General features: G+C 41.6%; 1 protein-coding gene across 10 annotated transcripts in view; it reads right to left on the bottom strand.

The window, feature by feature from the left end:
• Window positions 1-19,766, bottom strand: part of ralgapb (Ral GTPase activating protein non-catalytic subunit beta) — a 146,293-nt gene that overhangs the window by 27,263 nt on the left and 99,264 nt on the right. For 5 of the 10 annotated variants that reach the window (XM_041204562.1, XM_041204570.1, XM_041204566.1 and 2 more), the window contains 7 exons: window positions 19,281-19,289; window positions 15,236-15,369; window positions 11,316-11,498; window positions 9,695-9,846; window positions 8,929-9,116; window positions 6,843-6,946; window positions 4,746-4,898 (listed from right to left, as the gene is read on the bottom strand). In XM_041204562.1, the coding sequence (XP_041060496.1) occupies window positions 4,746-4,898; window positions 6,843-6,946; window positions 8,929-9,116; window positions 9,695-9,846; window positions 11,316-11,498; window positions 15,236-15,369; window positions 19,281-19,289 (923 nt within the window). The remainder of the gene's footprint in view (window positions 1-4,745; window positions 4,899-6,842; window positions 6,947-8,928; window positions 9,117-9,694; window positions 9,847-11,315; window positions 11,499-15,235; window positions 15,370-19,280; window positions 19,290-19,766) is intronic. The other 5 variants (XM_041204565.1, XM_041204569.1, XM_041204563.1 and 2 more) reach the window with 3 other exon arrangements.

The following is a 19,766-nucleotide window of genomic DNA, read 5'->3' as shown; positions in this document are numbered from 1 at the left end:
GCAGAGTTTAGATCTAATCGGTTGGTTGTGGAACCACTTAGCTCTATCGCTTGTTGCTTAAGCTGTTTGGAACGCAAGTAGTTTGTGCTGTAGCTTCGCCAAGTTGACACCTCATATTTAGGTATGCTTGGTGCTGCTCCTGGCATGCCCTTTTGATTGTTCATTGAACCAGGGTTGACCCCCTGGCTTGATGGTAATGTTAGAGTGGGGGATATGCCGGGCCATGAAGTTAGATTGTGGTTGGGTACAATTCTGCTGCTGCTGATGGCCCACAGCAACTCATAGATGCAGAGTATTGAGTTGCTAGGTCTGTTCGAAATCCATCCCATTTAGCACGGTGGTAGTGCCACACAACATGATGGAGGGTATCCTCAATGTGAAGGCAGGATTTCGTCTCCACAATGACTGTGGGACTGTGCGGTGGTCACTCCTGCTGATACTGTCATGGACAGATACATCTGCGGCAGGCAGGTTGGTGAGGATGAGGTCAAGTATGTTTTTCCCTCTTGTTAGTTCCCTCACCACCTGCCACAGGCCCAGTCTAGCAGCTATGTCCTTTAGGACTCAGCCAGCTCGGTCTGTACTGGTACTACTGACTCACTCTTGGTGTTGGGCCCTCACCTAGAGTACATTCTGCTCCTTTGCCACCTTCAGTGCTTCCTCCAAGTGGTGCTCAACATGGAGGAGTACTGATTCATCAGCTGAAGGGGGATAGTACGTGGTAATCAGCAGAAGGTTTCCTAGACCATGTTTGACCTGATGCATTCATGAGGTCCAGAGTCGATGTTAAGGACTCCCAGAGGAATTCTCTCCTGACTGTATACCACTGGGCTGCCACCTGTGCTGGGTCTGTCCTGCCGGTGGGACAGGACATACCCAGGGATGGTGATGGTGGTGTCTGGGACATTATCTATAAGGTATGAAGCCGTGAGGATGACTATATCAGGCTGTTGCTTGACTAGTCTGTGAGACAGCTCTCCCAATTTTGGCGCAAGCCCCCAGATGTTAGTGAGGATGACTTTGCAGGGTTGACAGGGCTGAGTTTGCTGTTGTCACTTCCGGAGCCTCTGTTGATGCTGGTGGTCCCTCTGGCTTCATTCCTTTTAGACTTTTTAGTGGTTTGATACAAATGAATGACTTTCTAGGCCATTTCAGAGGGCATTTAAGATTCAACTGTGGGTCTGGAGTCACGGAGGCCAGGCTAGCTAATTACAGTAGATTTTCTTCCCTATAGAACATTAGGGATGGGTCTTTATGACAATAGTTTCATGGTCAGCATTAGATTTCTAATTCCAGATTTTTTAAAATTGAATTTAACTTCCATCATCTGCCGTGGTGGGATTTGAACATTGTTTCTCAGAGCATTACCCTGGATTACCAGCCAGTGACAATACCACTACGCCACTGCCCCATTAAATTTCCCCATTATAAATTCTCCTGTCTCTGCCTGTAATGGATCCACATATATCTTTGCTAATCTTTTCCATTTTGCATACCTATAGATGCTTTTACAGTCTGTTTTTGTGTTTCTCACCAGTTTACTTTCATATTCTATTTTCCTTTTTTTTTTTATCAGTTTCTAGGTCCTTCTTTGCTGAATTCTAAAATGCTCCCAATCCTCAGGCTTATTTCTTTTTTTGGCAACTTTGTAAGCTTCTTCCTTTGATCTAAAACAATCTTTAACTTCTCGTTAGCTATGGTTGATTATCTTTCCTGTTGGGTTTTTGTGCCTCAAAGGAACGTATGTATGTTGTAAACCATGTATTAATTCTTTAAATGCTAGCCATTGCCTGTCTAGTTTCATACCCTTTATTGAAGTTTCCTAAGCCACCACAGCCAATTTGCCCCGACTCCTTTATAGTTTCCTTTGTTTAGCTTTAAGGGCATAGTTGTGGATTGAACTACATCATTTTCAAACTTAATGTAAAATTTTATCATATTATGGTTACTCTTCCCTCTAAAGGCTCCTTTACAATGAGATTATTAATTAACCCTTTCTCATTGCACAATACTAGATCTAAAAAAGCCCATTCTCTAGTTGGCTCTTCAGCGTACTGCTGTAGAAAACCATCTTGAATACATTCCAGGAATTCATCCTCCACAGCATTAGTGGTATTTAGGTTTACCTATTCTATATGTAGACTGCAGTCCCTCATGATTACTGAATTACCCTTGTTACATGCACCTCAGATCTCCTAATTTATACCGTGCCCTATATTACCATTACTGTTTTGTGGCCTCTAAACAACTCCCACCAATGTTTGCTGCCTCTTGCTGTTTCTTAGCTCCACCCAACTATTCTACATCTTGACCTTTCGATCTAACATCCTCTTTTACTAATGTACTGATCTCATCCTTTATTAACAGCGTTACCCCACCTCTTCTTCCTTTTTTGCCGATCCTTCCTAAATTTTGAATATCCTTGACTATTCAGTTCCCAGCCTTGGTCACCCTGCAGCCATGTCTCTGTAATGGCTATTAGACCATGTCTGTTTACTTCTATTTGTGCCATCAATTCATCTACCTGTTGTCAATGCTGCCTGCGTTCAGATAGAGTGCCTTTTGCCTTAACATTTTTCCATATCTTGACCATATTTGATGCCGGCCTTTGTTCTGTTACTTTCCAACTTAGCTGACTGCCTTTCTTCCCACTATCACAGGTTTTGTTTATCTCCGATTTGAATTCTCTCTCTGGCCCCCATCCCCCCCGGCCAGCTGGTTTCAACCCGCTCCAACAGTACTAGCGACTCTCCCTGCGAGGATACTGAGCTTGGTCCTGTTAAAGTGTAAACTGTCCAGCTTACCCCAGAACTGGTCCCAAAGCCCTAATCTAAATTCTAAAGCCAACCCTCCTGCACCACCTCTCCAGGCCCCCATTCATTTGCTTTATCCTCCTATTTCCATACTCACTAGCATATGGCACAGGGAGTAATCCTGAGGTTTCTGCTTTTGAAGTCCTGCTTTTTACATCTCTTTCCTGGCATTCTGAAATTTGCTTTCAGGACCTCATTCTTCTTTCCTCCTATGTCGCTGATACTGATATGAACCACAATCTCTGACTGTTCACCTTCCCCCATAAGAATGTCCTTCTGCTGCTCACTGACATCCTTGACCCTGGCACCAGGGAGGCAACGTCCCATCCAGTTACAAAAACACCCATCTGTTCCCCCAACTATTGGATCCCCTACCACTATTGCTCTTAGAAACATAGAAGTAGGAGGAGATCATTCAGCCCTTTGAGCCTGCTCCACCATTCAATACGATCATGGCTGATCCTCGATCTCAACACCGTATTCGGGCTCTCCCATATCCCTTGATGCCTTTAGTATCTAGATAGCTATCTATTTCCTTCTTAAATATATTCAGTGACTTGGCCTCCACAACCCTTCTTCATTCTTCTTCCCCCCTTCCTGGGCAGCTGAGTCACCCGTGGTGCCACTGACTTGAGGAACCACACTCCTCCAAGGAACCATCACCCTCATCAGTATCCAAAACGGAAAACTGGTTAGTGAGCGAGATGAACTCAGGGGACTCCTGCATTATCTGCCTGGTCCTCCTGGACTGTCTGGCAGTCAGCCATGACCCCCCTCCCCGTACTCTCTTCATCTGTGGTGTGACTACCTCCCTAAATGTGCTATCCACATAGTTCTCAACCTTTTGGGTGCGCCACAGAGATCCCTGCCATCGCCCGAGTTTTGAACCCTGGGGCTCAAGTTTCTGCAGCCGGTGATACTTCGTGCACATGTGGTCATCGAGACCATGGGAAGTGTCCATGACTTCCCAGGTCACAGGATGTGCATTCCAAATTACCCTGCCATGCCTTAACTTTACAGGCTATTTATTATAATCTGGAGACCAGATAGTAGAATTACAGACCAATCAGCCCCTTCCCCTGTGCTGACATCACTTTTCATTCCTGATACCAAGCTTGAACTCTGCCTGTGCCTCATTCCTGCCAGCCCTTTTTAATGTGCCACTTGGCTCTTGCTCCTTCCTGCCGCTCTCCAATTAGCCAATTACTTATTTTCTTAATGATATTTAAATTAATGCCTTTCCTCACCAGCACTTAACATACAATTTCACACTGCAGTAATACAAAAAACTTATTTTTACAAATAAAACAGTAGATTCACCAGCTTCTTGCTTCCCTTCTGCTTGCATCTCTTAATTAATAAGATACCTACTTAAAGGGTTAGTCAACGTTTACATTTTTCTAATTTTCAGCTCTTTACAGACACTCCCTAACAACAGTTACTCGCCAACCAACGTACGGTTCTCTGTGATGTCAGTGTTTGATTTTTTTTCCCCTCACCCGCACCTCCCCACCGCCCTAGTTTTTCCTGGAACAGGTCACTAGCCTGTTACCAGAGGTTACAGCTTGAGGGGTGCCAGTCTGCATCAAGCATGGCTGACCAGGAGACTCTCCTGCCCTTACCACCTGCCACAGGCTTATTGGAAGGATTTATAGGTTGATAACCAACCTGCTTGGTCACCTTATGAACGTACCTACCACGGCGTCAAATCCTGGATCTCCAACCCAGAGCTTCTGGTTCAGAGGCAGGGACGCTACACACTGCACCACAAGACCTCTATATAAGACATGTCTATGCAATCTGACCTCATAATTTGGGTCTGATATCACACTGGTGATTCCAGACCTAGTTTATGTTAAACACACCCCCCAAATACAAAGAAGCAACAGATAAATCATCAATGAAGATGAGACGTATCTACATTACTCTCACCTGATCAGTAACAATCTCATGCAGATCAGGAATGCTAAGATCAGCTTTCACAAATGGAATTTTGTCTACTTCCTCAGGGAATGGCCGATGTTTGACATTGTACTTGATTCCCACGTCATCTTTAGGAGGAGGATGAGGCTCCGGAACAAATGCCTATGGATGACATTATAGTTACAGTACAACTGGTTTTTGTGCATGTTTTTCTCCTCCCATCTCTTCTTGCTGGGGTGTGGTTCCATTTATGATTGCCTGAAAGCAACTTTATTATGGGGACTTTCACAGTCAAACCTATGACACACCTTCCACAAGTGCACTTCCCAGCAGGGTTGACTGGATAATGATCAGGGGGAGGAAGCTGGACTGACTATTCCTTCTCCACACTGGGGGCAATGGTAGGAAGGTACAGAATGAGATTGATTATGGCCCTCGTGATCTTGGAACTGCTAACCATGCAAAGACCAGGAACTGAAGGCAGTCTGCACAGCTCAGTTCCACATTGTCTGCACCACCTGGAAGGCAGGAACTCATGTCTTAAATTTTGTTATGAAGTTGTAGTTTACAAGACGGTTATGTTTTAAAATGTCCCCATTAAGGTAAAATTCAGGTTTCTGGAAGCACACCAGCTCAGAGACATGCCATGTGGTCTGGTTGCTATGGGGGGAGAAACTCAAACAGAAACCTATTGAAATCAAGTGACAGTTTTCACACCTTGACACAAGAAAGCAGAGAAAAAGGACAGCTGCTTTTGAGACACAGGGAGACACAAGGAGACACAAGGCAGACACTGCTGTGGAGAAGCAGAAGGACCATTTTGTGTTAACAACAAAGCAGGATGCCCTTGACAGTGTTTTCTGTTCGAAAGGAAGGAGACAGAACAGACGGGGTCTTTGGAGATTTAAGGAACAAGGAGTCGCTGTGTTGGGCCTTGCTTGTGAAAAGCAGATCTGGAAGACTCAGGCTGAGTGAATAATTTTCAAAGGGCATGAAAAGTTCTGACCTGGTATGGCAGAGAGAAGTCAGCCTACTGCAGAGCTAGGAGTTGCTTTGCACTTGTTAATCTGCCAGGTGTGTGGTACATAGAGATAGGGATTGTAAGACATTTCTTGATTGTGTAGGTTAGTTAACACAAAAGCATTTTTAAAATTTGGGGTATTAGCTGCCTGTAAAGTAAGGTTTGATCCATGTTGGCTTTAGTTTGTTAGTTACAGTAAAAGTCTTAAAACGTGCGATCTTGCCCTTTGGTTATTTTCGTCAGTTGTTGGGAAATTCACCTCTTATTAAAAATGTTAGCAGTCTCTCAGGGGTCGTAACAATATATATGGCTCACGTTGAGAATAACCAATTAATTTCTTTGTACAGAGAGTTATTGTTGCATGGAATGCTTTATCACAGGGAGGCATCTTTTAAGGGAATATTGGATAAATATTTGAAGCAGAGAAAGACACAGGGCTTTTGGGAGCAAGTGGGATTAGCATTGGGTTGCTCCAGAAAATTGTCTGCACAGACATGTGGAGCTGAACAGCCTCCTTGTGAGTTGTAAACATCTACAGTTTGATGGAGGATGCTCTCTAAAGTTAAAGCTACAGATGTTGAACTACAAATATTCCAAGCACAGCAACAGTTTTGTGCCATCACATGAAATCACAGGTACAGGTTCAGTATTGTAATCAACAACCTGCAATTCAACGAATAAGGAATCACATACTATTTCTGGCAATATCTCCTTAAAGGACTGGACACTGGAAGCCACTATGCTGAACACATTCATTACTATGTGGGCAAGCTCTCCAAAGCATTGGCTGCTGCTGTATTTTCTTCTGACTAGCAGTGATTGAACAATGAATAGAATTTTACACAATTATGGTGGTTGCTGATTTATTTCATTGCTTTTATTGTTTCAGTAAAATAATGAACCTATTAGTTGAACTGATCAATAGAAGAAGTTGCAAAAACAGAAAATGCTGGGCAAACTCAGCAGGTCCTAGCAGCATCTGTGATGAGAAAAACAGAGTTAATGCTTCGAGTCCTTATGACCCTTCAATAGAATAAGATGTCGGAACACCAGATAATACAGGTGCTGTTGCACTGAATTCAAACCTTCTGGCTTGCTCGAGACCCCCTTGGCTGGTGATAGAGTTGCATGGTCCACGCGTGCCTCCCAGACATTCCCCGGATCAGGACAGTAACTGAGGGGCAAGGATCTGTTGGGAAAGCAAACAAAACAATTCCCAAAACAACATCAAAGTGCAGCATAATATCTGCAATGTGTAAAAGCTTATGAAGTAATGTATTTTCCCCCTGTCCAGCTGGGTCTCCCCTCCTCAAACAATAGATAGATGGCTGCTGGCACCCTGCTCTCAGATTCCCATTGACACCATTCTGAAACACTGGTAATGCCCCACAGCATGATGGCTGAGATGAGGAACTCAATGTGTAGAAGAAGGACTTTTTCTGAAAGGTATCTTGTCCACTCTCCCATTGGAGTGACCATATATTTCCAACATTTGTAGCTATTTTTTCCTCTATTTGGGGGAAATTACAGGCACCAAGCCACATCCCATCACTCTTGCAGGGCTGGGGACAGGGCCCTCCAATTCCATAACGCCATAGCTCTTAGTGACCTGACATTTTAAAAGTTTTTTGGGCAGGTCTGAGATAACAAAGCAGGGAGTGGAGCAGCCTACAGCACAGGGAAAGTTCCAGTCACACTTACAGCACATTCAAGGTGTTTTTGGATGACATAGCATTTTTTCAAGGAAGCCCGAGAGTTAATTACACCCTGCGCACTTATCTGAAGGGAAGTGCTGACTGGCACAAAAAGCTAACGAATTGCTGGCACACAGCCCAGGTTAAAAACTCTTTGTCACCATTCCCAATTACTAATCTGACTATGTTTAGCTTAAAGCAACAGAGAAACTCTTGTAATCCAAACATCTAAAAATGAACAAGCTATGGTTGGTAACTGATTTGCAAGGCATGGCAAAAGCTCAATTTAGATCGTAGAAATCAGAGCTTCACTGTTAGCTTCAGGATCAAGTTGCAAAAAAAAAAGCCCAAAACAATTGGACTCACCTCAGTGAAGGCAGGTGCCACAGGTCACACATACCACTCAGACTAGCTAACTGCAGCTCGCAACATGTGCAGGAAGATGAGATTTCTGGAAGAAATGCTCCAGAAGGTGGTAAATCCAACACAAAGTGAGGGGAGTGTTGGGATTTGAAAAGCATAGTGGAAACAGGAGATACCACAGGATTGTACAACACAGAAAGGCATTCAGCTCAATACAAGGGCACTGGCTCTCAAAAACAGCAATCCACTTAGTTCCGTTCTCTTAAACTCTTAAATATTTATCTTCTATGATGATTATCTTCCCTAGAGAGTAATTCTAGAAAATCATTTGGAATGTTAGCTGCTTTTAGTTCAACTCTGTTGCATCCTTAATGGATCTCATTTCTTTGCTAATCCTCGCTGTTAAGATCAAAGAACTGCTTACTGTTGCATTTGGCTGCTACAACAGTGCTTATTACTTGTTTTTTCTTTGCTACTCTGATAGGCCACCTTACATTTTTTGCAGGTTCTTGCATTCTTCCCAGTGGATTCACTAAGGTAGGTTTTTCTTTTGTTCTTTCTATTGCCTTGCTAATATATTTAGAGCCACATTTGTTTGGGCCACACTTACTTCTCTTCATTATTTGTTTTGTGACCAGTTGTATGTCTTTGTTTTCTCTTTGTACTCCTCCCAGATTTTCTTGAGTACTAGGTCTTGTCATTTTCTTGAAATTGTTCCTTTTAAAGTTATCATCTTGGATATTGGCTTATTGCATTGGTTTATTCCAAATTATGTCAAATTTAATCATGCCCTGGGGTGCTACTGTGTTCATTCCCAGCATGCTGTTCCAGTCACTCGCAATGACAAAGTTAAGATACAAGTGATACCCCCAACACACTGGGTCTGAATGTGGTCATGCATTCTATCAACTAACTCAGATCCTGAAGAGCTTGGATGTTCCTAGTTCATAATCAGCTGGGTTAAAATAACCTAAAAATGAAAGATCTGCAAGCTGCCAATAAAGCTGGGGTACAAAGAGCAGCGGGTATTGTCTCCGAGCAATTGAACTTTATGCTTCTCAGCCAACCACAAAAACAAAACAAGTACTTGGTCTGAAAGAGATTGAGAACTCACTCTGATCATTGCCCAGGGGCTGTTCCAACATTGCTAAAATGATACTGTTGTCCAAGACAAAGTATCGGAAATGGTTCTTGCTGGTTGAGGTCAACCTGGAGTATTTGATTAGTGTCTCTTCGTTGAGAAGACTGCATGGTGAGGCGGGGCCACTGGGAGAGGGGAATGCTCCAAGCAACTGCATTATGCTAGGAAGAAGAAAAATAAGTATAATGTCCATTATATCTGTACATGTATACTCATTTAAAAAGCAGCATACAAGTTTATTTAAATCTACATTAATGAAGAAACTTAACCTTAAGCAGTCAGCATATTCAGCAAAATTCAGGTCTTTTTGGTCTGACTGATCTCATCTATTTTTAGTCTTCTATTAAGACATAGAAAATAACAATAATCAGAAAGAACTTGCATTTATATACCACCTATCATGTCCTTAGAATGACACAATAAAATATTTTTGAAGCACACTGATGCCAGATAGGGAAACTCAGCACTCAAGGTCTAAGAGATGAGATGAGATTTTTATATATTTTTAAAAAAGTAATTCAGAATTTGGGTATCACTGGCAAGGTCAGCAATTATTGTCCACCCCTTTTTCTTATACTAAGTGGTTTGCTGGGCTACTTCAGAGGGCTGTTAAGCATCAACCATACTCGTATGGTTCCAAGGCTGGGTAACGATGACAGTATTCCTTCTCCAAAAGGCATTAGGGAATCCATCAGGTTAATTCAAGCAATATTGTCATAAAGTGAGTTCAATGCCTTACCAGGTGAGTGTAGCCTCAGCAGCATCCTTCACTCTCATTGAAGCAGGGTTCGGTTCCTTATCTCCCTTGTATCGCACCTCCTGATCACTGCTTTTAGACTTGCTTCCTGAGATACCCAGCTCCACAATCTCCAACACCTCTATCAGACAGTCCTGGGAAAGCAGCGTCATGAACACTTTAATCACAGAAAATGGCTCATCTTCAAGGACTAAGAACATTCTGGAAGAATTTGGGTTTTAAAAGACACTGTCCTTAAAGGGTTGATGCCGGGCTCTGGTTGATATTCCTGGAGAAAACATCCTTTTACAAGGAAAGGTAAATAAAGTTTTAAATAAACTGGAAACCTCTTGACCCTGGTGGGCTGTTTACAAAAGGGATCATATGGTAGTTTATGGCTCTGGAAAAAAAAGCCATGCCTGGAAAAACTGTGTTTAAAAGTTGATTTTGGTTTTGCTTTGAAAAGAGAAAGGGCCAAATGCTTGTGAAAGGAAGATAGCAGCCTTTTAGCAGTCCAGAGCCAGTCCACAGCCAGAAGTGATTACAAGCTGCTCCTAAGTTGCTATGTGCTGGAATAGAGTACCTGCAAGTGTTCCTCGAGTCCACCTGAAAAGTAGTGCATGAGTTATCAACTGTTTCACATATCAGCGCTGAGACCCCAACCGTATAACTATATATATATATATATATACACACACACATATATAAATATATATATAGTGTGAGTGAGTGACTGAGAGTTAGTGTCTCGAAAAAGTAATTAGTATACAGCATGTGGAGTAGTGGGGCTAGTCAAACTGTGCACTGCTTCCATCCCGGTGTAACAGCATGTGGAGTAGTGGGGCTGGTCAAACTGTGCACTGCTCCCATCCCAGTGTAACAGCATGTGGAGTTGTGGGGCTAGTCAAACTGTGCACTGCTCCCATCCCAGTGTAACAGCATGTGGAGTAGTGGGGCTAGTCAAACTGTGTACTCCTCCTATCCCGGTGTAACAGCATGTGGAGTAGTGGGGCTAGTCAAACTATGTACTCCTCCTATCCCGGTGTAACAGCATGTGGAGTAGTGGGGCTAGTCAAACTGTGCACTGCTCCCATCCTGGTGTAACAGCATGTGGAGTAGTGGGGCTAGTCAAACTGTGCACTGCTCCTATCCCGGTGTAACAGCATGTGGAGTAGTGGGGCTAGTCAAACTGTGCACTGCTCCCATCCCGGTGTAACAGTTAAGGAGGTACAGCCACACTCCTCACTCAGTCTTTTAAATGTATAAAATTAAACTTCTCCGCAAGGCACATCAGTTTAAGTTTCCTCCTTGAATTAATTTTAAACAGCTCTAATCTTTCTGTTCCAATTGTATAGTAGGGATGAAGCTTCACTTATGGTTTTCTAGCAAATCTGGGAGGTCATCTTGCTTTGCACTTTTTACATGTGTGTAACTCTTAATAACAAATCCTGAATTGGAGATGATGATGATGTTGGAAAGCTGCAGTAGAACTGAGGAGATGATAGGAAAGAACAAAGGGCTGAAAGATAGCACAAAAGCTCTACATATCAAACAACTATAAAAGAACACAGTAAGACATGCAGAACAAAGTTAACCAATCATTTATGCTTGGTGTGAAACATACCTTTTCATTTAGCATATCTGGATGTTCTGTGAGCCAGGCACAGAGACACTGGAAAGCTGCCACAATCATGGAGTGTAGATCACGGGAATGAAATGGGGCAGGTCTGCTACACTGGTGCACAATGTAACTGCACACCGAACTAACTGCACGCTTTCGGTCCGTTGAATCCACGCTCACCTTCACCTGTTTTAAAGAAGTAATTTGTATTCAATTTGGGGATAAGGGTTGAGAAAAGAACATGAAAAGGAGGCTGGAGCTAGGTTTTGTTTTACAACTTCATTATGTAAATATAGATTTCTCTAAAGATTTTTAGAAATACAGGGAAAGGCAATTAGACATAGTGAGCAAATTGGCAGAATTTTATTGAAAAGGTTGGAGTCCTGACAGCAGGCAGAAATACATGTCAGTAACGTGCACAGCCAGCCAGTGGGACATCCCCCTCGATGGTACGGGTTGCAGCTCCTGAATAAGTTGCTGTCCTGTGCAGGATGGCTGTCTGCCCCCATCAGAGGGCCACCAGCTCATGAACCTCAGCAGTGCCAACAAGATCAGCGGCCACTGCTGAAGAAGGGAAGGGCCCGGCAAACTACACCAGGTAAGTTGCAGAAAATTTTAAAAAGAAATAAAAATTATATTGATGGAGGGGAAAACCCCCTCCTGAGTTACTTGGTAGGGCTGCCTTCCCTGCCCACAGCGCCCCCCCCCCAACCCCCCCCCCAACCCTATTGCATAAAAATCACCCCCACTCCCAGGGCTGCTACTGGGGGAGGCTGCCAGCATCTGGCTGGTGGCCTCCCCAACCGGCAGCTGGTCAAACCACCAACGGCAAGATGCCAATGGCCTGGTAAAATGCCCCTTCATAGCATATTGAATATAGTGAAATCAAGCCATTCACTACTTCCTCTTTTGCAAATTCGCTCATCCGTGCAAAAGTCTTTGTACACCAGTTTGTCCATTGTGGGCCCAAATGTTCACTTATCCACATTTTAAGAATAAAAAAAATAGAAGCCATGTTTAGAAAATGCTGAAGGAAAGAAAAAAATGCTCAAATAAAGTTAAAAAAAGGTGCCCATGACATTTATCCTGCAGTAGAAAGTACGCATTGTGCGTGCGTTGTCATGAAAATAATTCCCATAATATTGTGATTTATTGTAAAGGTAGGTTAATAGTGGGGTTTGGATCATTTCTTTGTGTGTGTGTGAGAGAGAGTGAGTGTGTGGGATTTAATTGCATTGGAGAAAGCTGATCTGGAGGCTTTGAGTCATCATCAAGAAGCGGGGTTTGAAATGCTAATTACGTAAACATAGCTGAAGTTTTAGAATGCGAGGTGTGAGGAAAATTTGCACTTTTAGATAACTTAGGGTCGGTTGAATTTCAAAGAGATGGTAAGATGTTACACCTAGCCATAAGAAGCTAAGTCAAACAGCGTGCTTATTTTCCCATAGGCTGCTGATTAAATTAGTACTATGAAAAGATTTACATTATGAGAAGGTAAAGTTCCAAAAACATATCGGAACAATGGAATATGCATTAAAATGGGAGAAACATATGTAATGGAGATGAGGCTGTGTCAGAGGAGAAGGCATTTTAAGATCTAACACAAGTGTGAAAAGCCTTCAGCCTCTGTGCATCAAGTTGCTGTCTATAGGAACTGAAGCTTAGAAAACTCACTTCGAATATCATTGTTCAGGGTAGTGTGTGCTTTGCCTGGTTCTGTTGAAATCTTTTTTGTTTTACTGTTGCCTTAACAGGAGTGTAACTGGGAGCCAGATTAATTAGGGGTTTTAGGAGTTATTACAGTAGTAATTTGTAGATCCATGTCGGTGCTTGAAATCTTTTCTTTTGTTAATAAATGTTTAATTTAGTTTTCTAAAAACCTCAAGTTCTGGTAGTCTTATTACTGTTGAATTTAGGGCACGCATCTCAAAATAAAATACAAATTGCAAAACAGTTGTAACCGTGTGATCAAGTTTCCCTCGTGAATTTGATCAGCCTGGCACGCATCTGCCACATCATAACAGCATCAACTGTTTACATGTGGATATTCCTTGTTGATGTGATTTAATTCCTGATCACAGTCCACCTTCACTCTCAAGTACTATGAGACAAATTTTACATTTTTCTTGTTCTTTTAAACAATTTCTCCAGCAAATTTCTCCTTAAATTTATTAAAAACAGTTTTTATTGCCTTTGTTCTTTTATAGTTATATAAAATTGTAGGACAGCTGGAACCTAACTGACTTCCATTGAGGTATGTTCCGTCGTTCGCGATTTCACTGTTTGCAAAGTTTCTGGGGAACGTAGCCCCTGCCAACGGTGGGATTTTACTATATTTTTTTCAATATATTTTTTTACTATAGTTTTTCAAACTCAAGACAGCTAACACAGCCCTAGATTGCTAAGGGATTGTGAAACCTTCTGCTGATGCACAAAAAAAGCCAAAACACAGGAACAGAGTCAATAAGGGACACCTGAAGACCAATCCTGGCCTGTAACCTGGACTTCTAACAGTAAATGGAGAGTGTAGAATAGAGAAGCGATCTTAAGGTTTTATTTGTCAAATACGGTACTTGTTTAATTTTTTAGTCACTTCTGCAGTGCTCAGGCCACTAATTTAGCTCTACAGTGTGGACCAGAGACCACTATGTAAATGACGCACACAAATGTTTTTGGTGCACACAAAGCAACTTAGTTTTGCCTTCTGAACTGTAAAGGAATTCATCCATCACATCTCTACTTAATGTATCTAATTTTCCCTCAGGTTTACTACTGGATTTGAATTATATTGCAATATAAACCCCATATCTTGTGTAACATGCTCTCAGTTGCTATCTTGAGGTAAGAGTACTCACTATGAAAATTTAAAAACCTTAAATAATTGACCACTAGAACTCTCAAGCAGCAGTCATTCACGTGTTGAGATCATGTCAAGATAAACTGCAGAAGGTTAGCACATAAAAAAACCTCAAAGGCTTCATGTTTCCAGGAACCTAAAAATATCATCTGTGCAAACCATTACAAATTATCTGAAGGCACTTATCACATACAGCATGCAGTTGTGAAGCTAATTGCGCATCAGTGTGTGGGGCTATCTTGCATCATTTCACAATTCCAGTATGCTGTCAAATCTAATTTCAAGAAAATGAGCATTTTATAAACTGGGGTCAGAGCTTATTTAAATTTTGAGAGTGAAGGTAGTCATGTGTACAAATGTACATACAGGTATTTTGTGCGTGCGAGTCTGATTTGTAGTTAGGCAAAAGATGATGTTGGAAGCTGTAGACTGATAGTCACTGCAGAATCACTGTATCAATGTGCCTTTTGCAATTTCCTTTTTTGGTCAGCCAGTTGCCTGACATTCACAGAAGACCAACATCGCGTTCAAGAGTCCAAATCAAGCTACTGAGAGATTCTCCTTGTGCGGTTTCTGTTTGCCCAATAAAGCACACACCATCTCCTTGTAGAGACACACCTCACTTGCTTCTCATCAGACCTCAAGTGCAGGTCAGCAAAGTCAAGATTTAGGGACACCCAATACTCCACTCAAGCAGGTTTGGGAAAGAACATCGGATTTGTCAGTCATTGCCGAGAACAGGGAAACCTAACTGATCAAGAATGAGAAGGAACTTAAAATCAACAGGAAACCATCCTGAATAATTTTTGTACAATTGCACCCCACTGATCCTCTAGGCTGCAAAGGGCTGCATCATGATCAACAATTCGCGACTCTCCAAGTAAATATCCTCTGCTTTTACCCAACAGCTTTCCTTCCCTTTCCAGTTATAACTTGCTTAATGCATGAGTGACCAGTAGTGTCCAGATTCAGTCTGTTTGTTGCTTCATATGACTTCAAGAGCAATAACTCACACAATTAGATGCATTATAATAGAACATGCAAAAAAGTTTAACTATCACTGTACCTTGGCTAACCCGGAGAGCAATTCAAGTGCTGCCAATGAGATGCTCATGTCCTGTCTCCACTGAGAGTTCAGTCTCTGCGTTACCAAATGGATACTGCGAATCAGTAGTCCCGATGCTGTATCTGTATGAAGAGCTATGATATAACCCCAATACCACACACCACGGGGAGGGAAAACAACTGGGCATTAGTAACTACAAGCAAAGCAATCAAAACAAGCACAAGCTCACAATCCATGCAGCAAAGAACAGCAGTCAAAAAAGGAAAACTGCTCCCATCCCAGTAGCAATGAGGCTGTGTCCATTTGGTAGTCATTCACCTCAGCATTAGAAAGGACCCAAGTCTTCATATCAACAATGTGGGCCAAGGTGCTCCACTTCATGGACCAATTTTAGAGCAAATATTACAGATCGAAAGATGAATTCAACTTGCAGGGCTGTTTCAGTTAAACGTAGTACTTTGCCAAAAAAACTATGCTTTTCAATCCAGTGTACAGTCCAAAGCATCTGATCTGAGATGGCCAAAATCAGATTAATAGCCCCCATCTTTATTCAATCATTTTGTGGAATGGTTTAGATGAATATAGGAATGAGCTATTATCAGTGAAACAAAGGGTGGGGAGGTGGCTAATGTAAATTTTACAAAATTGATGGATATAGATCCAGCATTTCAAACCTAATTTTAATGAGATAATATCCACCTAATTCCTGGATACAAGAAAGATACAATAATTAAAGAACTATAGGACTTTTTTTGAGGGTAGGAATGGGAGGAATGGTAGAACCCTATTTGATCCCAAACACTTATTGCCATTGCCTGATGGGATCTTGGTTCTGAGAAACAAAGTGCGAGTTCTGCATGGGAGCGTCGGAACAGGAGGAGCACTCAGTCCCTTAAACTTGTTCTGCCGATGAATCAGATCACGAGTGATCTGCATCTTTGATAGCTTTCAAAATACTAGTAAAGTTTTACTCTCAACAACATGACCAGTTAAACTGAGACTGGTGCAATGATCAGAAGAATATCTCTGAGTGGTTCTTAACCACAACCCCCTTTAGTTTTCTCCTGAAGGAGTTTATCCATCTGCCTGTTTCATTGGGGTACAGTTTCACTGGTGGCAGCTGCACAAGTGGCCAAATTTCATACCTAAAGTTTGTTGACCTTCAGACAGGTATCCAATTATTGAGGACATTACAGCAGAAGCAGGCATTCAAGCTGTTCTTCAAAGATGGTAGGGCTGTTACTGAAAGGTCAAGATGAAATGGACTAAAGTGTCACCTTGACTGAGTCTAATTACAAGTCTCATTCCTCTATCACGTTTCACCAACATGCTAATTATAAAATTTGGTCTTTGTGCCTACTGAATAATTATATTCTTTCTACTGGACAATTCCAAGGAAATGTGCTCGAGATACATAATGGTAAACCTTATTGACAAAAGAGCCTAAATAATCATTGGATGGGATTATCTGCAAAAAAAAAAGCCCAATCAGGACTCTAGTGGACAAATCAGAAGGGAATTGGCTCTCCTGCCCAATAATAAATGACAAATTAGAAGCAAAAATAAATTGTTGTACATGACAGCTAAAATATACAGTATGAGGCTACTGTATATTGTTTATATGTAGACTTGCATGAACAAGCAAAAGAACTATCAAGAAACTGTTCAGTTATAACACGACAAATGATAACGATGGTATCAATATGCACTTCTGAGAAATGTGACTATTAAATCTTTAAAGGTGTTTCACTACAGAATTAAACATCAGACAATAGGTTCTGAAAATAATTCTAGAATTAAAGCACTTTGCTAATTTTAAACCTTTATTTTCAGGGGTGTATAGGGAGGCTTCCACTTTAGTTCTGAATTTTTAAATTTCCTTTTGCTTGGTGGTTGGCAAGTGCCATTCTAATTATGGGTACATCAAAAAATATAGCAGTGTCAGAAATCTCAAAGTGAAGAGCAAGGGAGATTTGAAGAGCTTGAACAAATAAATCGATTGAATGGATGCTGGTTTGTATTGGTTCTGGGACTATACCCTCTACAAGTGATTGTTGTTACTCAATCCTAATTCAAGGTTTGACTTTATTTCATACCAAGGAGGTTGCTTTGATTTTACAGGTGGGGCTGATGGTGCAGGTTTATGAATCAAACAAGATGCCTGCATTGTGGTGGGAAACTCTTCTAAAGCAGAGGATGACACACAAACATCGATGATTTCTTAATAACATTCCACTTTATTGTGAGCATTTCATATTGCATTTGTGTGATATGTGGATAGGGTAGGCAATCACTGCAAACAAAGCATGCACAGGATGTGTTCTCGGTGGCAAAGTATTCCTGCGTAGCTGGATCTACAGTGGAAAGGTACAACTTCAGAGGAATTCTGATCTGATTGGAGTTTGTTTTTGTCAGAAAGTTCTACCTGACTGAAAAGGAAAATGCTAACACTACATGAACATTCCCATTCTTAAATTCTAGAAAACAGGACTTCAGCTATGAGGAAAGATTGGAGAAGTTGGGACTGTTTTCCTTGGAGAGGAGAAGGCTAAGAGGAGACTTGATAGAAGTTTTCAACATCATGAGGGGTCTGGACAGAGTGGATAGGGAGAAACTGTTCCCGCTCGTAAATGGATCAAGAACCTGAGGGCACAGTTTTAAAACATTTTGCAAAAGAAGCAAATGTCAGGTGAGAAAAAAACTTCTTCACACAGCACGTAGTTAAGGTTTGGAATGCACTGCCTGGAAGTGTGGTGGAGGCAGGTTCAATTGAGGCATTCAAGAGGGCACTGGATGATTATTTAAATAGGAACAATGCGCAGGGTTACAGGGAAAAGGCAGATTAGCACTATATTAAAATGCGCAGAGCCAGTGCAGACATGATGGGTCGAATTGTCGCCTCCTACACTGTAACAGTTCTGTGAGGGAGTTACAGATACACAAGTATTTCTTGCCCTCTCACTTGTGCAGTCATTCTTCACACCAACTTGGAAAGTGAGTATTGGGGATGTTGATGGAATGTAACCTCGGTTAGGCCTGCTATAACCACACACATACACACACTATACACCAGCAAGACCTGGTACAAACAAATAAGCACACAAGCATGCACAAACACTTCTAGTTAGAGCTGGCACAAACGCACATACACACACTTCCTGGTAACTAGTCTGTGCACACACACGTAAAGCTATGGCTGGTGGATACTAATCAGGAGCAGGAGCCTAAGTGGATTTTGCCCCTCCAAGCCCAGATACAATCTGACCAATTTGTGCCCTTCTAACCAATTCCAACAGCTGGCCAAGCTGACTTCAGCTAACTACTCAATGAGCTATAGCGGGGAATAGAGAGAAGTAAATAACATTTATATTCTAAATCAAATTGTTTTGGCTTATAAAAGTCAACAGAATCTGTATTGAAACACCTTAAGTCACACTGTTATATCTGAACAACCTTTCAGTTCTGCAGAAAGCCAGCAGTACCAATTAACAGTGAAATGAGCCCTTGTACCAATCTTAAATTCAATTAACTGATCATGTATTTAGCACCATACCATTTCAATAAGAATGCTTCATAAAGAGTCAGGAACAATAATCTTTTGGGTCCATCACTTGTAATGTATCAGGAATACTGTAAAATCACTATAGTGTGATTCCATTTGTGGTCCAAGATGTTAAAATAGTAGTTTTTCAACCAAAAAATGGATCTTGCTTCATTTTGTTGAGGTTATATTTAACCAGAGTGCAAGAAAAGTGCCCCAAATCCACGGTCCCACCCACACCTTGGACTGAGAAATATACATATCTGACTCAAGGGAATGGAAGAAGAGACGGCTCAAATTAAAGTTAGCTACAAAATCCAAGCATAGCAGGTGCAGACGAAGCAGTGGAGACTTTTGCATTCGGAAATATAAAGTCATGCAAAGAATGATTTGAAATATGTGTTGTACTTTGTACCCTTTAAAACCAGAGATTTAATTTGTATGGTGATAAACACAATTGATACAAGAATTTAAATTGATGAATAGTTTTCATGACACAAATACCTGTGCAACCTATTGGGAAGGGAAGCATACAAAAAAAAAGAACAAAATTAACTTAACATGCGACACTGCAATGCTGTTTACAAACATGGTACAATAGGCATTTTAAAAATGGTCATGGGAAACATTCAACAAGGCATCTGTCATTTGCAAGAGTTCCACAGGTCAGGCAGACACAATCAGACACACACTTTTTAGTACAGTTGAAACAAAGAAGCCAAGGTGGGGTGAGGCAGGGGAATAAAAATGGTATGGGCCCTTCGAGAACAATCACTATACAGTTCCTAGCATTGGTACTTGGTATGAAGTTGAAACATTTCGTTCAGTTGGTAGTGTTTGCACCACAGTAAGAAAGTTGTGGGTCAAGTCGCACTCCAGAGGCTTCAGCACAAAAATATCTCGGCTGACACTCCAGTGCCGTACTGAAAGAGTGCTGCACTGTCAGAGTTTGTCACAGTCACTATCTTTTGGACGAGAGGTGAAAGCAAA

The sequence above is a fragment of the Carcharodon carcharias genome, chromosome 14 (genome assembly GCF_017639515.1).
Source record: "Carcharodon carcharias isolate sCarCar2 chromosome 14, sCarCar2.pri, whole genome shotgun sequence".
In the NCBI taxonomy this organism is placed as follows: Eukaryota; Metazoa; Chordata; class Chondrichthyes; order Lamniformes; family Lamnidae; genus Carcharodon; species Carcharodon carcharias.
This window is presented reverse-complemented; position numbering and strand designations above follow the sequence as displayed.